This window comes from Cryptomeria japonica, chromosome 1 (genome assembly GCF_030272615.1).
Source record: "Cryptomeria japonica chromosome 1, Sugi_1.0, whole genome shotgun sequence".
NCBI lineage: Eukaryota > Viridiplantae > Streptophyta > Pinopsida > Cupressales > Cupressaceae > Cryptomeria > Cryptomeria japonica.
In genome coordinates this window covers 288,953,619-288,973,407 of record NC_081405.1, presented here as the reverse complement: position 1 = coordinate 288,973,407, position 19,789 = coordinate 288,953,619, and the positions used below count along the sequence as shown (strand labels likewise).

The 19,789-nt window shown below is 37.5% G+C and overlaps 1 protein-coding gene across 2 annotated transcripts in view; it reads left to right on the top strand.

Annotated features, from left to right (window-relative positions):
* LOC131048836 (sm-like protein LSM7) overlaps positions 1-19,789 on the top strand; it is a 115,662-nt gene that overhangs the window by 58,384 nt on the left and 37,489 nt on the right. For both annotated transcript variants that reach the window (XM_057982911.2, XM_057982910.2), the window contains one exon: positions 8,489-8,570. In XM_057982911.2, the coding sequence (XP_057838894.1) occupies positions 8,489-8,570 (82 nt within the window). The remainder of the gene's footprint in view (positions 1-8,488; positions 8,571-19,789) is intronic.

The following is a 19,789-nucleotide window of genomic DNA, read 5'->3' as shown; positions in this document are numbered from 1 at the left end:
GTTTGACCAAAAGATTCCAAGTTCATGATGCCACATAGTGTGAAAATACATTTACGATGCATCACACCCATTACTAATTAATTGCTCTTTGCTTAAAATGGTGCCAACAATGCATTAAATTCCCCTTACATTAAAAAATCGTCGATTGTGTAACTAATGCACCATCATGCTAAAATTCGCACATTGTGCAATGAATGCACCACTATCTCCAAAATTGGCCACATGCAAAAGATGCTTCATTATCTCATTAAGTACGACGACTGCTATGCATTGAATCAACCGCCACTTGGTCAAATATTTCGGCTATGAATGCCCCACTTATGCCATCATGCAGTCAAAAGATCTCGTCCAAAAATTGGACTACCATTATCTCATTCGTTAATGGTGAATGCAGTGAATCTAGCAGTGATGGCCTCCAATTCTCCTATGGAGACACTTGGCACATTCTCCATCTTGAATTCCAGCAGGGAAATATCCTCTTCGCACTTGAAGAAAATTTTCTCCGAACTTGCTGCTTCCTTCGCATCGTGCTGGAGAACAAGGAAACGTTTTCTAGATGACTCTTGGAAGAGGATTCCACAAAGAAGAACTCGTGCAATTTTTCCTTCAGAAAGTCAACTGTCAACTCTTCCTCAGTCAACCTTCTTGTAAATAATGCCTCAATTGCATTGAGGACCTCTTCCTGAACTTTCCTGATTGATTCCTTCAGTGATGTTGACTCTTAGCTGAATCTTTCAAAGGATTCCTTTTCAGTGCAAACAGCATAAAACCACTGTGGGAAGTCATAAATTTCATTCTCTTGGACAACCTTCCCATCAACCAACGTTTGCCTAGGTACTCTCATCAATGCCCTAAGTCGTGGAATAGTCAAGTCTTGGTAAATATGCACATCTTCCCATGAACTATTTGCAGTCTCCAGCCTGTTCAGTATAGCTAGAATTCTCTAGTGGAATTGAGCCAAGTCTTCGATGAATTTTCCAGCTAAAGCCAAGACATCTTCCGCCCATTCCTTAGAATATTGAGCTCTTCTCCTTATTTCTTCAATGTCATTAATGGATTCCTTGGAAAGAGAAGGAGGAGGAACAAAGGATGGATCTTCCTTTGTGAGTGGGTTCTTTAGGCTTCGCACATATTCACACAAGGCCCTATTTTTCGCCCTTCAACATCTTATTCTTTTTCTTCATCCTTTTCATTTGTTCTTTTAGTGCTAAGGAAGATTCATCAAAATCTTCAACCACTTGTGCTGTGGAAGCACACCCTAAATTGACTTTTTTGATCTCATACTCATCAGGCGTGATTTCACTTCTATCCTTATCCACTCTAGGCTAAGCTAAGTGTAATGTCGTGGATCCCGACTTGTCTCGTGTGATCTTAGAAAACTTTTTAGCTGCCTTCTTTTTTGCTGGTTTGTCTATTTTGCTTAGAAGTTTTTCCAATTCTTGTGCAAGGTCCATTTCTTCTTCTGGCTCCTTTCTAATCCTTTCCTTCATCTTGTCTGGAGCGTTTGTTGGCTGATCCTAAACTTCCATCCGCACCTATTCCTACGAAACTTCCTGAAAAGTGCCCAAGTCACCCAAAATTTTCTATGAAACCGTCCTAATCGTGTTGTTCTGGATTGGGAGAAAGTTCCTACCTCTGATTCTCATGCTGAACAGGTCGATGAGAAGCACTGATGTTGAGCATATCCTGCACTTGTCCATTGTTAGGAACATTTTCTTGTGGCTGACTCCTTGTGACTCCTTGTGTGAACATCTCAACTTCTTGCTCACTGGAAGAACTAGTTGGTGATTGTGCTCCCTCCATCCTTGGCCTTTTTTGCTGTGGCTCTTCTAGCTGGACTTCTTTTCTTTTCCTTGTTCGTGACTTCTTAGGAACATTCTTCTCTTTACTTTGTTCCGTTTCTTCTTGCGGAACTTCTCCTTCTCCAGCTTGGGCAATTGATTATCCCTTTGTTGCTTTGCTATGGGAGTCCAGGTCTCCCATCAATTGGTAAGTCAGGCGAGTGTTACTTGCCTTTAGCTTTGTGATGAGTTGTTCAACCTAGTGCCTAGTGAATTCTAGGACTAGTACTTAAAACATTCAAATCATCGACTTTTGGCTCTAACCAATCCGGAGCTTTAATAGGCCTACCCTTTTCATACTCTAGTTGAACCACATTTTCATCTTTGTTAACCTGATCTGGCACCTGAATAACTTCACAAAGTCTTATCATGTCAAGGGACAATCTGGAGAACATCCTTTCCTGATTTCAAGATCATCCCTAACATTAGCGCAATAATCCTCCAGTTGGATTTTATGCTTGTGCTTCACTCTGACAACCATCTTGGTCTTGTTGTACGGATCAAAGTAGGATCTAGTCGTATGGGATGTTAGGTGATAAAATAACAATTCATTGCAATGTCCACATTTTTCCTAGCCTTTCATGAAGATTTAGCCTTTTGGCTAAGTGGAGAGATAAGGAGAAATTAATTTCTTATAATTTCATTAAATAAATTAAAAATTAAAAAGTGACTTTATAGTTAATTAATTTAATTAAATAGTGACTAAAATAAAATATTAAATTATAAAGTCACTTAATAAATAATAAAGTGTACCTACCCTCTTCTAGAAGGAATCTCATGATGGGTTATGAAAAAGATAAATAGAAGTGGGTGATCGATGATCAGGAGATTGGATATTTGGATTTTGGGAGTTGATGAATTGACTGATGCTTTGCATTAGTTAGGTCTCTGAGGACGCAAACCTTCAACAGACTGATAGAAGGGCTGGACGAAAATCTAGTTCTTCATCTTGGGAGTGGGTTCATGACGGAATCTACATCAGTGCCAACATTGTGAAGTCTTCTTTGAAGACTAATTTGCAGCTAAGAGAGGAAGACATTTCAGTCTTTCTTATTTGAGCTTCATTGTGGCCAAGGGCCAACTACTAGGGTCCATTTGGAGTTATTTTGGCATTTATGTGCATCGATTTTATTGAGAACATAAGGTGATTCTTTCTAGCAGCAGTTAATCTAGTCTGAAGTAAATTAAACCTCACCCCTCCATCCCATGATTTTGCTTATATTCCTTGGTTGAAGCATCATAACAATCAATTGTGGACAGCGCTATGATTGGAGGCTTTAGGTGATTCCATCAAGGGCAGATTGGAGGAGAATTGTGAAGGTTTTTATATTGCAGATCTGAGACAAGTTGTATCAGCCCCTTTGTCTACCACGATTTTGCTCATATCATCTCAAAAAGGCTTCGAACTTCACCTTTTGAGCTAGGCGATTCGGAGTACAAGGAGGGCGATCCTCTTAGCAATAAATTGGAGGAGTTTTGAGGAGATAACAGCCACCAAATCAATGCATATCAGAATTTCGGATCTGACTGTCTCCATCTTCGATTTGGGCTTCTAGTGCATGCAATAGACTCCAAAGACACTCAATAAGGAGGGCGATCTTGTCTAGTGTATTGAGCAATCATTTTGTGAAGTTTCTTGGTGATTTGGGGTATCAATTCTCCATGGTTTCAGACTGAGATTGCAGCAGCAGGGGTGGCACCAAAGGATGGTCTGTTTGTCACATTCAAGGGCCTAGATGTGTGGTTATTGCTCCATCTTCAAGGCGATTTGTAATCAGGTTCCTAAATCTTCTTTGATATCCTAGTTCTTTGTTATGAGGTGAATCCATGGCTGTCCAATGTACTCAGAACTGCTGTTAATAATTAGAGTGATAACTGAGGTCATGGTTATTATTGTCTCATTGTAATAAGACCCCTCTATGTGAATAAGGAAGATAGAAGTTTGCTTGGAGTCTACATTTTGTTGTATGTACTTTTCTGAGGACACATGCCAACCGTTTGACAAAATGACACCTAGCTGTAAGAGTCTGATTTTGAGTCTAATTTGGTGACACCATAATTTGGTTATATATGCATGCTTGGCTATCAAACTTTCAATTACAACACTCAAAACACCTTTAAACTCAATATTATCAGACTGATATTATTAGACCAGCAAAATGGAAGGTTGCATATGAAGTGTTCGACAATATTCCTTGGGTTGGAATACATCATTTCTACTCCTATTTGACCAAGGGATATTACATTCATCTACGTACTTTTCAGCCGCTGCCAGTGTTGAACACATTTTTGCATAATCACCTAGGACAATTGGAAATTCAATTGACAACTTCTTTTGGATTTTGTCGTAGGCGGTTAACTGCCTGGTAAGCTCCAACAACACCATCTTGTCCGTTGGATACCTCGGTAGCTTATGCGGCTGAAAAGTAAAGCCTTAGACTCGGATGTAGGTAAACTTTGGAAATTGAATGTACTAGGCTCCGAACTTTTGTATCATCTTTTTGGCTTCTTGTGACAACCTTGTGTGGAGTCCACATTGTAACAACCTGGTTATGTGCACTGTAAAGGTGTCGCTGACTAACTTGTAAGTAGTATTATCATACAAGTGCAATTGTGGATAGCACCCGTGGACTATCAATTTTCCTGGTCCACATCACATGGGTCCCTTTCCTGGCAAGCCATTGAATTTGCCCATCCTTGCCAGCGAGTAGATGACATATGAACTCTTATAAAAAGATTGGGATTGCTTCTGCTTCAAATTCTTCAGTTGCTCATGCAAGTAGTGGCTGATCAATCTTGCTCTGTCTACTATTCTATTGATTTCGATTACTTCACTAATAAAGAAAAACATCCAAGTTTCGAACATGAAGGCATGTGGACATCCCATAATTCTGTTCAACATCAGCACAAGGTCGTTATACTCTTGTTTGAAGTCAAAACTGGTGATCTGCTTGGGCATCTTGGAAATATGTGGTTTTGACTTCTGCATCTAGACCTTGTTAATTATTCCAGCACATTTTTCAATGCCAGCATCATAGATCATCGCTGCTCTCTCTTTGGTTCTGTAAGTCATGGATTGGTATGTCAAGATCCTAAATGTCTCTCCAATTGCTTCAGCTGTTAGGTTGGCCAAGAGCTTGTTATCTGGTGCCAAACTTACTCCTCTCAGCGTTACAATGTTTTGCGCATTCCATACTCAGATCCAGACATTGGACGACTGGAGGGAAGTCGACAGCTGCAACAATCCCGCTCTTGCCAATCTTGGTGGCGATGGCTGACGGAGCATGTCCAACCATTCCAAAGATTTTGTTTCGGAATTCTCCTAGTTGGAAAGTTCCTAAGTTGGTGTCACTGATTTCCTTCCACTTTGAAATAATCTTTGATTCTGGAAGGAATCCTTTTAGTTCAATATTGATCTGTGCCCGTCGAGAAGTGTTCGTAGCTTTGTTGGATTTTGCCAACATTAAAATCATCATAAGGAATTTAAATAAATCGATGAAGAAGGAATTCCAGCCTGTAAATTCCAAAAGGAACATAATAAAACCTCCAAGAACAAGAATTGGAAAAATAATAAACTCTTTGCTTCTGACTTTTCTCCACCTCTCTCTAACCTCGAATTTCTCCAATAAGCGTTGTGAGAAATGAATTCCAATACATCATTTAAATAGAAATCTCTTACCAAGTTGCTATGTTGGCGAAAGGTTAAAATTGGTAGTTGCATTAAAAATGAGTCATGTTTCCTTTGACAACTCGCCATGCAAACGGGCCCTGTCATCAACGTTGAGTTCAAAAAGTGGAAATTTCCATCAATTCTTAAGTTGTGTGTCATGAATGCGGAATATTCCCTTTGCATGTCGCCAACTCATTAATTGCGAAAATCTTTTCGTTCTGGATGCATAAAGATATTTTAAAATTTTTTCCTTTCATGAAAGAATTTTGTCAATTTGTCCACTTGGAAAGAAATCTTGTACATCTGGAATTTTTAGGAGAGAAAATTCTTGTAGAGAGAAATCTTATCTTGAAGGAATTTTCTCGTGTTCTTGTGCACATCTTGTTTTGAAGGAAATTTTTTGATCAACCAATCACTTTTTCATTTTTTAAGGATTTTTTTCCATCTTGAGCTCTAGAATTTAGGAGAGAAAATTTATCTCTCAGTCAAATTTTCCTCGTGCTTTGGAATTTCTTCATCTTGGGTGCAATTCTTCTTGAGAAAGGAATTTCTTGAAAACTTGAAATTTTCCTCCTTGGCCATGAGTTTCACTTCAATTTTGTCCTTGGGTGTTGTTTCTACCTTTGGAGGATTTTGGAAAATTTTGAAAATTCCTTAACTCATTTTGGTGCTCACTCTCGACTCTGGGTGGAATTTGCACATGGAGGAAGAATTTGTCACGGAGGAGAGAATTCCTCCTCTACCCCTATCTAGCGCTCATGAACTTGCTTGAGCGCTCCTTGACCATGCAAGAAGAAACTTCACTATGGAGGAAAAATCCTCCTTGACCCCACTTTAGCACCCTGAGCTGGCTAGGAGCGCATTTTAGCTATGTAGGAGGAATATTTGGTATGGAGGAAAAATCCTCCACTACCCCATTTCAGTGCCCAAGTCTCTTCTAGAGCGCTATTTCACCTTGGAGCAGGAAAATGTGACTTGGAGGAAAATTCCTCCCGTACCTTGATTTGGTGCCCTCATCCAATCTAGAGTGCCATTTTGCCTTGGTGGAGGATTCTTGATCGATCTTGGAAATTCTTCCTTGACTTGGATTTGGCACTCATTCCTCATTTGATATACCTTTTGATCAGGATGAAGGAATTTAGAAATTTTCCCGTGCCTTAGACATTTTTACTCGTCATCTGGATTTCTTTGCCATTTTCGAAATGAAGTGGATTTTTTGTGCCTTAGAAGATTTTTTTCTTGCTTCTTCCACTTCAGGAAAGAACTTCATACTTAGCCATTTTTCTGACCACCTATCTGCTTTTTCAAATTTCTGGATTTAGACTTAGGTTTTCAGGAATGCCTTGCCTTCAGTGTCCTAACCATTGCCTAAGATGGGCCTGCCAAAAATAGACTTACCAAAAATAGTAAGTACTTCAAATCATCAAATTAGGGCAAACCGGGACAAGGTCACACTTACTAAAAATAGAAAGTGCTAAAAATGGTAACATTGTTTTTTGGCAAAATTAGGCCAATCTAGGACACAGTGAAACTTACTAAAAATAGTAAGTGCTCAGAATTCGCCCAAATTTCACTAGTAGCTTCCTTGAAGGGCCCTAACTTCATTGCAATGTTCAAATTTTCCGAAACCCTAAGGAAATGACTTCAAATCTAAGTCTAAAGGGCAAAACCCTAAAATAGACAAAATAGGTTCCAGACTTAATCAAATTACATCAAAACACTTGCAGACTTGATCAGAATTCAAAATTCATCAAAAAAACTTGCAAACCAGGGAGACCAAAGGGATTGCTGCGAAAAGACCCAAAGAACCAAAACCAAAAGACCAAGAGGACCTAAAAAGAAGGGGTTCTCCATTTGGGATGGGCTGATGTGTGATTAGGTCACAACAGGATGCTTGACCATCCTTGAGGTGATTGGGGATGCCTCAAATGTCACTCAGCCATCCCAAAGATGGTTAGGAGCCCCTTGTAGAAAAGCATTTTTTTGTTATCAACAAAAATAGTGTTAAATATTTCATGACAGCATTGTAACAATGGTATAATATGACAACATTATAAGAACAATAAACATATCATGATAGTAGTATATGTCATGTCCCACTTCTAAAAATAGCAATATGAACTGGTAAATTACCCATTTTCATTTCCCGTGGGTTAATAGAAATTTCAAAGGGAAAAAAATAATTTAATGCTTCATATTGTCCTGATATTTCTTATTTTATAGGATAATTAAATATTAAATTTATTATCTCAAGCTGAATGGGGCGTTGGAATCTCTTGGAATTACCTAGTTTTAATTACAATATGAATATGTTACATAAATATATAATAGATTTTATATAATTGTATAAGTATATTATATATTATAGCTTGATTAATTCTTAATGTTTATTAATTAATATAATAATATTTAACAATAATTATGCATATTTCATTATAAGAATATTAGTATAATTATATTTTATGTTACAGAATAATCTTATTTATTATAATTAGTGAATATTTTCATCCCTCCCATCTTAAAAATGTATGCCCCTGAGTATGCCTCAGTTTCTACCCACTATTATTCCTTGGTTATAGTATGTAACTTGCACTTCAATATAACATTGAGTTTTGTAGCTCTTGCCTGGATACAGTTGACATTGCTCCTGACTTTTATCTGACATCTTTTCTTTGCCTCTATAAGATCTCTACCTTATACGTATGTTTATCTATTATGGATTCTGGAATTTTGAAAGTTTATACATGGTTGACAGTGGCAGTCATAATTTTACAATTCTATTTTATAATGGAGAAGAAATTAGGTTACTTCTCCAAATTGGCCTCAATCAGATGTCACAGTTTATTGCATGATACTAACAGAATTAAAATATTGTTTACATCTGATGCATTTCTAAAATTTGTATCACAAACTAAGGTATATGTTCATATTTGGATCTGGTAGCTAAAGCTAGGGAATTTTTGCTTGTGGATTTCAGTCAGGTCGAAAGGAAACTGTACTGGATTTAGCAAAGTTTATTGACAAAGGAGTTCAAGTAAAGCTCACTGGTGGCAGGCAGGGTATTGTATCTTTTCTATATCTCTAATGTTGTATTCATGGCAATGAAACTAAGGGATGTAGTCTTAGAACTGTAACACTTCGATTTACAATTGCATGTCGCTTTCTCAATTTTTTTTTTGCATATGGTAGTTGTTAATCAGCAAGGTTCTTCTTTATGGATGGAATTACTTGCTTTGCAGTAATTTAGGCTGTTTTATTTACCAGAAAAAAATTAAAATATAGTTTTTTTTTAATTGTACTATCTTGAAGCTATTAGAAATGGAAATGGAACCAGAAACAAATATTTATATGCAAATGAGTCATAGGAAAAATCAGACATTTGAACCATTAGCTCATTGGAGTGGAGTTTAGATATTTGAGTGTGAAATCATCATTTGACCAGTATATAGAGGTGTGGAAGGGATTTGTGCACACTCAAAATGGCAAGAATGGTGATTTTGCCGGTTATAGACGGGGGATGCTCTGCTAGCCCCCATTGAATTATAGTTGCCTTGGTGAATTTTTTGATTGCCCAAGCGAACACATTATTGCTGAAGTGGCATGTTTAAACTTCCACCATGGTGCTTGACTTTTCAACTTATTTTGTTTTGGAGGTTGTTGGAAGCATAATTGGAAAACTTGGACTTTCCAACCCAAAATTTTGACACGAACTTAGGGCTTGGTAAAATGTGGCCAAAAATATAAAACATAATTACACACAATGAAAATAGAAAATAATGCATTTAGAGAGCACATAAGTGTATTTTGATCATCAATTTGTCATAATTCAAAGATCATATATAATATAACCCTCAAAGTCAATAAATTATTTAGTTCCAATAAGTCTTGAAATGGTGAGACCAAGGGCTTAAATTTGGAGATGACAAGGAAATGGTGATAGTGAGGCATTTGGGAGCGGAGACACCTGTAGGGTCAAGGGGCAGTGCCTTTCATGGGGTTATGAGGGCAGCATTTACAATATTATACTTTTCAATTAATGGTTGGAAGTATATAACTTAGCAAATTGACCAATAAGGGAGGGTATTTAAATAATATTGTTATATTTTGTTTATAATGGTCAATTATGTCATTAGGATAGTATTTAGAAAAATTCTTTTATTCTTCAGTTAAGTTCGCTTTTCTTAGTTGTTGATCTTATATGTTATGGAAAGATCTTTGTAATCTCTTATTTAAGGAGACTTTCGCTCCTTAGTTTAATATCAAATATCTTATTTTAGATGGATATCTCTACTGAATGGAAAAATTCCATAATTGCAGAATATGTCAAAGATACATTACCAAATGATATATTACAAGGAAAACTACAAGATGAAAGGTACCAAGTATTAGACGAAGTCATCCTCTACAAAAATAGATTATATTTCACCCCAGGACCAAAGATGAAGGGAAAAATTATGAAAGCTTACTGTGATACCCCTTTAGCAGGGCATCAAGGTTACTATAAAACTTACAAACAAATAAGGGAGAGATTCTTATGTAAAGGTCTCAAGAGAGACACCCGGAAACATATTAGAGAGTGCATGGTGTGTCAAAGGAATAAGGAAGAACCTAATAAAAAATACCTAATAAAAAATGGGAAAGTATTTCGATGGATTTCATTATGGGACTCCCAAAGGTACAAGGAAAGGATTGTATATACGTTGTGGTGGATCATTTGACTAAATATACACATTTTCTTGCCATATCCACCAACTATAGAGCCCCTCAAGTGGCAGATGTCTTCTTCAAAGAAATTTCCAAACTGCATGGTTTACCCAAAAACATTGTTAGCAACAGGGATAGCAGATTCCTTAGTTTGTTTTGGCAAGAGATCTTCAGAATCGAAGGGACTGAACTTACCCCAAGTACAAGTTACCACCCACAAACCGATGGACAGACTGAGATTGTCAATAAGGGCTTGACGGATATCTAAGAAACTGTCACTGGGCGTCAAAATGCATGGATCAAATGGTTACACCTCGAGGAGTATTGCTATAACACCACTCATCATATGTCAATTGGGATGAGTCCTTTCAAAGCATTGTATGGGTACGAGGCAACCTCATTGGGAGATTTACTTCTCACTGAAAGTTGAGTGCCAAGGGTTAGAGACGTAGTACAACAAAGTATAGACATTGTGAATACACTTGAAGATAATTTGCACCATGTGCAAAATCAACAAAAGATATACTTTGATCAAAGAACTGAAAGGTCATTTGAAGTGGGGGACTTAGTTTTCCTGACATTGCAACCTTATAAGCAATAATCAATCAAAGGAAATGGGGCTGAGAAATTCAAACCAAGATTCTATAGGCCTCACAAGAGTATAAGAAGGATCGGTGAGGTTGCTTACGAATTAGACTTACTGGGAAATGGCAGAATTCATAATGTCATCCACTTGTCTCACATCAATGGTACTGGGATAACATATTACACCATGTTCAGAATTATCCCCACTTGATGACGGAAAAAAATTAATTTTGGAACCTGAGGCCATAATTGATATGCGAGAAAAGAAGTTAAGGAATAAAACTATTCATTAGTATTTGTTTAGATGGAAAGGCTTGCCATGGAAGATGCTACTTGGGAAGGAGCAGAAACCTTTGATCATCCCAATTTGAAATTGCTTGCAGACAAGCAATCTTGGGAAGGGTGGACTGTCATGTCCCTGCCACAACATTAGCAGATTATTACAAAGAAACACTTAATCACACTCTTCAAATGGAAGAAGAGTCTCCTATATATTAATCGGATCCCTGAAAACAATCTAACACTAAGCAAAAACTGGCTGGCAATCCTAAATGCTGGTTGGCTATTCTTATCTTAAATGCTAGTTGGTTACACTTAGAATAATCCTAGTCGGCAACCATGAAATAATTAATTATTAATTACACAATACTTGGAAAGGGTAGCGCTTCTTGTAGGGTTGTCTCTCCAAATTAAAGGGTCATGACCCAACTGACAATTAGGGTATAAAAGAAAGAAATCACACTCGGTAAAAAGCATCAATTGATCAAGTCTGAGTCTGATTATAATACAAAGGAAACACAACAGTCTATAATATTTTAAAAGTGATTGGTATGAAGCATGATTATATTTAATATTTATTTATTAGAGATCTGTTAGGCAGTTATAATTTAATTATTTAATTGACTTGCAAATCCATCAAGAATTATAAGATTAGTAATTATTTATATGATTTCCATCAAGCAATCATATTTGGAATCAATGTGAAACGTTTGGTAGGAAGATGCAGCAGTACCGGTTCCCTCATCAAGTACACCAACCCCAAGTTAGATTGTTTGTCAGCCAAGAGGCCAAATGACTCAGAGGCTTATTTCTTGCCCTTGGGCTTGGTTGAGGAGGAGAGTCCCCTGGCACCCTAACATGCTTTCACATCGGATTCCTAATATGGTTGGCTGATGGAAATAAGCTATGAAATGGATCCATATGAATTGAGGATATTTTGTTTTCAATAGGGATTATTTATGATCATAATGTTTGGTGTTGATTAATTACAATTCTCTCTAAGTTTAATTGCAATTATGTAATTTATTTATAGAATACTATTTGTAAATAAATTGTATTGTTGGAATTGTTATTTTGGCAAAAAAAAACAGGTATATCCCCAAAAGGGGACATTACATTCCACATGTGTGAGTCCAAGTGTTGTTGATGTGTTCACTAGGCACATGCAAACTCAGAATAAAATACCAAAGTATCTTACCCTCTCTTGATCAAAATCTTTTGGATGCTGAAGATTTGCTTAAGGTTCATCCTAGAAAGACTCCAAGGTTCCAAATGTAGGATCTCTACGTGTGGATAAGCCTAGTTGGTCGTTGTAATTATTGTTTCATCAAAGGGCATTTATGGTTCGAAAAAATTCAATCGGCTGATTAACAGATGGTATGCGATGAGGTTTCTTCCTAAAACTACTAAATGATTACCAAAAAAAATGGCAAAAGATGAGGGTTTAGAAGGAATCCTAGGCTACTCTAACATGAATGGATGAATCATAAATAGAAATGGAGCTCAACTAGTTGTAGCATCGCCATACATGAACAACTTTGCTATGACTAATGCAATCTTCTAAGGATGTTTTAAGGTTTTCAAATCACTGTCAACCATTGACACCATCAATTTGAATGCATACCAAAGGTTGAACAATAATTGAACTTAAATATGTAAAATTCCCGACTATGACTGACTACAGTTAGATTTTCCTTTCCAGTTTATTTAGTAATTGTTTACCAGTTTGATCATTAAAGTCCAAGAATGTAGTTCAGAAATTGTAACCTGTACTGTACTCTAATTGATTTCAGGTTTAAAGCAATTTTAAACAACATTTCATAGCATTCAATATCTTAAAAAAAAATGGTGCACTTGTTGAAGTTGCAGTGGATGCCAACCACGTGACTATCTGCTCTCTACCTCATGGAACAATAGTTCGGCTGGAACACTCCTTCGCAGTTCTACCGACTAATACAATTAGAATATCACGACACAACAATCTTTATGAGAATATAGAATGCCCGATATTAACCCCGTAGTCGGGTTGGCAGGATGAGAAAACTCTCGTGTTGGCTGGACGTGGTCACCCCCGACAATTCCACTCTACTACACTTCCGCAAATACCACTGTCAAACCATTACTGATGTCACTTCCGCTCGTTCCCTGCTCTTCGTGAACACCAAACCGGACGGAGATACTTCCGATGTCACCCCTGTCTATAACGTGAAACAACGAAACTGCTCGTATTTATTCCTTACCCGATATCGGGTTGCCTTATGTGATGGGTAGGATGTGAGTTTCGTCCCTGGTAATCTTCGTACAGATGCTTCTGGGTTCTATTCCCGATTTGTATGAATAATACAAGTGTCAATGCTTTCAACGACCCGCACGCTGTAAACTTTGCATTGTTTCAAAATTCCACTAGGCCCGTGCCGCAGGCGAAAGGAATTCCCTTCAACGCTTGATGTCTCACTGAGAACCAATCTTCACTCTAAACTTCGTACATCCTTCCCCTCTTCCTCCCGGATGTCCATCTTTATATCCACTCGTTTTTGAGAATTCCCGTAAGAATTCCCGTATTCATTAATAATAGTAAAGATTAACTATTAAGAATATTAATTAGTTTATATCAGCGAAAGAGCACTTAATATAAAGTAATTAATACCTTTATACCTTTGATAATTAATTATTATTTTCTCGGGGACATGACAAAATACTTCAAAATGCTCCAGTTTACCATGCGACCCTTGCTTACAGTCAGCAAGAAAGCTAGTGGTATGGATAACGAGCTTCACAATGTATCAAATGCAACATTCCATCATGAAATCTAAAACTAAAACTATCATCAAAAGATTAGCTTGAGAAGATAGAAGAATCATGCAATGAGCTTCAAGGATTGAGTAAAAACACTATAACTTCAATGTTTCATTAATCCAATGGCCAAATAACAACAATTCTTCAAACCTTACTCTTTCTATTATTGCTCTCTCACTAATTGTATCTTGCTACCGATTATTAACTATTGACTATTATCTACTTACCTTACAAATGAAAATGAGTGAAGCTTATATAGAGCTTGCAAATACAAATGAAGGGCTGAGATCAAATGGAGATCAAGGGCCAAGATTTTGCCACCTAAACCCTAATTAGGGTTTGACACAAATAAAAACCCTATTAGGATAATCATAACTATGAATGGACCGATAAGAAGACAACATATGCTGACACGGAAATTGAGGAAGCATCCTCCAATAGGAATGCGAAATGCCACATGGGATCATAACAAATTATCTTCCAGAATCTGGTTCCCTTTCTCACGTTCTTCGTGGCATATTCGATCAATTTAGACACCATTTCCTCTATCTCCTTCATTGGAATCTCTAGTAGAGACTTGAGTTGTTCTTCCATGTGCATCACTTCATTGAAAGCTTTGATGATGGAGTTCTCCCATTCAGGCTCGAAATCTTGAACCTTGTTTGTCAAAATCACATACTTGAGCATTTCATCTATTTGTTGTTTGGTTACCATACCACCTTCGCCGTAGAAGATAATCTTTATTCTTTTTTTTTTATCCTTTGGATTCTATGACTATTCCTGGATCAATCTTTCTTCTCAGGACATCCTGTGCTACTCCCACTATCTTGGCATGGATACGATGCATCTCATCTTGAACTTGTTCCCATCCCTTTCCGATCTCTTCGAAGATGATCTTCTTTGTGCGAAGCAAGCTGCTCCATTGCAAAAGATTTGGCGTTGTTTCTTCTTATCTTACTTTTTCCCTTGACAAAATCTCTCTTGGTGTCTTCCTTATTACTTGAAGCACCGGGATGATAACATCTCTAGCATGAGTGATTGCTTCGGAAGCCTCTATAAGCACACAAGTTCTTCCAAGGACTCTTATAACTGTATCAAGTGTTTGCATGATACGTTTGATGAACTTATTCACTCTAGAATATGAATCTTCTATCCACACATCCATCAATTGTGCTGAATTCCTCATTTTCTCCATATGATCTATTGACTCAGCAAGAAGCAAAGTAAGTGGTGTAGTTGCTGGACCTTGTTGGGTCAAAGGCTGCTGGAATTGTTGAATGTAGTTTCTGTAAAAGATGTTCAATTTACATTCAATATGCAAGTTATATTTCTATTATCTGATATGTATTATTAAGTTCTTATTGTATATGTCTAACTATCTTCTTGCTTGTGGCAGATGAGAGGAGCATTTAATATTTTCTATATCCTATCTCAAGAATGCCACTTACTATAAGTATATGACAAAGGAGGCACAATCAAGTAATGCCTTGATCGGTCATGACCGATCAAGACATTACTTGATCGTACCTTTTTGTTTATACTAACAAAAGGCATGTTACAGTAAATGCAAATCGGTGATCATAACCGAAGTTCATCGGTGTATTTAACCCAACGCTAATGACCGAAAGTATATCGGTGGTTGTCAATGCTAACAACCGATAGTTATCAGTGTGTTAGCCTTGACAACGGATAACTATCGGTGTAGACTAACACACCGATAACTATCGGTGATTAATTCATTGCCACCCGATATATTTTACGATATACTTTATATGCACTTCGATATAATATAACATGCAACTCGATATAATATAACATGCAACCCGATATAATATATATATATTAATCGGTGTGATTATTATTTATGTTTAGTTGATATTCATCTAAATACAGAATTCATTAGATAGATGAACATGTGATTATCAATAGATTGCTCATATGCAAATATAGAATTGCTATCAAGGATGAGTTAATTGCTTGATGGTTTTATCATAGTTAGCGATATGATAAATGATTGAATGAGAGACTTCATTTATCTCTCATTCAATTATGTATTAACAGTTTCTCCATGCATTTATCTCCTTTTCCAATTTTCTATTCTTCTCAATTTCAGCCCTCAACATATCTTTGACGACCTTCACTGAATCAGTTGCATCACCAATAGCTTGCTCGGACGTGAGTGGACCCAAGTCAATAGTCTCCATATCATACTCATCAACTGTAATCTCTTCCTTATGCTTTTCAACTCATGGAGTAGCTATTTGTAATTTTATTGATCTTGATTCATCTCTAATCGCCTTTGACATCTTGGTAGCTTTCTTCTTCTCAGTAACTTCTCGAGTTTGACTTGGAAGGCTTGCTATGTCATATGTTTGTTCTTCTTCTTTCGCTACTATCACTTCCTGAGCTAGCCTCTCTTTTAGCCATTCTGGAATAGAAGACTTCCCCTCTTCAATTTGTGCTCCTTCAATCATTTGATCATCTCTAGGTGGCGAAGTAGCTTCATCATCATCCTCGTTGCCATCTTCAATTTCTTGAATGAGATGAGCGAAGTCCTCTTGCTCTTGAGATGCCTTTTCTTTCCCTTTTGTATTATGAACTGTAGATTTAGTTGATTCATTGACTCCTTGACTTAATTCCTTTTCAAGTCTTAGCTCCTCCGGTCGAGAAAGGGGATGATTTGCACTTGATTTACGTTTCTTCTTTATAGGTTCTATCTCATCATGATCTTCCTTCCTCTTGGATCCTCTTGAATGAGATGGTTGAGGTGCGCTGCCACTCGCACCAGCTTCATCTTCTTCCATTTTTTCTTCTAAGTGGAATGTTGGCGTTAAGCCTTGCTCCTTCAACTTTTGGTGCTGCACATCTACCCATATGCGAGTGTACTCCAAGACCCGTTTCATTAATTCCTTCAAATCTTCAATCTCCAAATCTGCCCACTTGAATTTAATCTCCTTATCTTCCTTGGTATTAGCTCCTCGGAGATATTTACCACTGTCTTGAACTTGATCAGCTACATGGAATAATTTGCCTTCCCTGATGAAACTAAGGGGCAATCTAGAAAACATCTTCTTCTTCACCTCCATATCATTTGGGATATTCATCCAATAGTCTTCTAGATGCCATTGATGTTTATTATTTCTTCCCAAAAGTTCTTTCACTTTGCCATATGGATCAAAATGCTCTCTTATTGTGAACAACTTGAGTGAATGAAGTGCTAACTCGTGCTCGGCATCTTTAGTTGCATAAATGGATGGGCATGACTCAAGAGAGTCTCCAAGCATGATGGGGAAAGGAAAACAAGCTCCATGTTTGTGTCTATATGTTTTGATATATGCCAATAATTGTCTTGCTACTTCGAGTAACACCACTCTATTTGTTGGGTATCGTGGCAACATGTAGGGAGGAATAGGAGACCCCTAAACTCTGATTTAGGTGAACTTTGGGAATTGGATGAACTATGCACCATATTGCTCTACCAAAGCTTGAGCCTCTGGAGAAAGTCTCTGTTGTGATCCACCTCGAAACAACCTTGTGACATGCATAGTGAATGCATCATTTACCCTCTTGTAGTGTTGTTTCGGTGGATGTTTGAGCTGTGGATAGCAATCGTACACCTTGATTTCTCTAGGTCTTCTTCCTACTACCCCTGTATACATGAGTCCTGAATATTGAAAGTTTCTCGCAATAGAATATATGATGTAGGAACTCATATAGAGTTTTCTGGTACACATTAATCTCCTTAGCTGTTTACCAATACTATTACTGATAACTCTTGCCCAATTGATCACCTTCTTGTCATGAGTGACAGTCTCAATGTAATAAAACATCCATTCTTCAAAGTAGAAAGCCTCAGGTGCTCCAATTACTCAATGGAGTAAGGTGATGAAGTCCCTGTATTCATCATGGAAGTCTACCTTGTGCAATCTATCCGACCATTTGCTTCTCCCTCTACTTTTCTTGAACCAAAATTTATCAATGATCTTTGCACAATCCTTCGGGTCATCTTTATAGGCCAATTTAGCTCCTTCCAAAGTTATGTAAGTCATTTCCTTGGACTCAGGTAGATGAAATGTCTTGCTAATAGCCGTTTCCGAGAGATATGCTGAAAGATCCCTAAATAGGACTTGTGCTGCCCTATTTAAATTTTAATTTAATAAACTATATTTTGGGGCCTTTTTGGTGTTCTTAGAGACTAGACAGAAGATGCAGAAGAGTTTGTTTCTTTTGTGTTGTTTTTTGGTGATGGGGTTTGCAACATATGACAAGAAACAACATAAAAATGAACTATAATCAAGAGATCAGCTTCTGATTTTTATATGACAGCAGATTACAATCATCTAGAAGTGAAATAACATTCACATGTACAAGTAGAAAACATACCAAGGATCCAGTGCTAGGGTTTGAGGCTGGTTTGCTATCCAGAAAATGAATACAAGCTGAGAAGGATGGTGTAGGAGCAGATCAGTGGATCCAATCTGCTTATTCTGCCATAAGATGAATTACCAATAACAAATTGGGCAAGAACCCAATTACCAGCTGGAAATCCAACTTTTGCTAGGCAAAATTTTACAATTTTGACCTTCTTTTCCCACTGTTTTGCTCACCCTGATCACAAATCTAATCAGTTGACTGTGATTTCTTCCACACTCCCCTTTCTAATCCCAACAATGAGATCAAGCACTAGAAATGGAGTTAGAAACCTCCATTTAATTTTAAATTGATGCACAACCTTCTAGAATGGTACGACACTTCCTGGAATGGTACGACTGCAATAATGAAACCCACACTTGCTGCAATTTCAAGACAAACTGCTTAGAACTGATGTATCATACCTAATGGTGATTGCTGGGCTGGTTTTGTTGCTAAATTGACCCCCAATGGGTCTAAATAAGGCACATCCTTGTCCCATGTGGGCGTGGGCAAATTAGTGGGTACACCTCCACTACCAATGCAGATCTGAGGGTTTACGTCCTCCAAACATCTGCAATTTCTGCTGCTAATGCAGAGCAGAGAAAATCAGAAATAAAATAATAACATAATAACAATTCCCTCCTCCAAAATGTCTAATAACCTTTTCCAAAGAGTGGCATAACCCTAAATGGAATATCCAACTAGAAAAGCATCTTCCTTGGCATTTTTTGGGTCCACGTAGCTTAAAGGCTTAAAGGCTTTTGAAGAATGACAAGGGTCCCGCCATGCCATGTCATTTAAGTGATTTGAGCAAAGGGGTGGTTTATTAAAAGGTACGCATAGCACTTTATTCAAACATAAGCCTTTATTAAAAAAAGAAACTTAGGCTTATAAAGTAACTTTATAAAAGTTACTTTTTCCTTGTTAACTTTTGACACTTGAAATTTTTAAGTGTCTTTATTCATCAAATGCAATGTGGGAATTGCATCAAAAAGATGGGGACATGACAGTCTCCCCTTCCCGGATTTGCTTGCCCACAAGCAAAGACAGGTCTGGATGCTTAAGAATCTCTTCTCCTTCCCACGTAGCATCCTCAATGGGTAAATCTTTCCAACTAACCAAATATTCCTTGATCACCCTGTTCCTCAAATGCCTCTCTCGCTGTTCCAGAATCTCAACAAGAATCATAACCAGTTTGCCTTCATCATCCAACGGTGGCAGTACTGGAGATGCTACAATACCTTGACCAATTGCCTTTTTGAGGCATGATACATGAAAGAAATTGTGAATCTTACTCTCAGGAGGAAGCTTTATCTCATATGCTACCTCACCCATTCTCCTCAGCACTCTATAAGGCCCATAAAACTTGGGCTTCAGCTTCTCAACTCCCTTAACCTTAACCGAGCTTTGCCTATAAGGTTGAAGACGTAAAAAGACCATATCCCCAATCTCAAAAGATCTCTCAACCCGATGCCTATCAGCATACATCTTCTGTTGATTC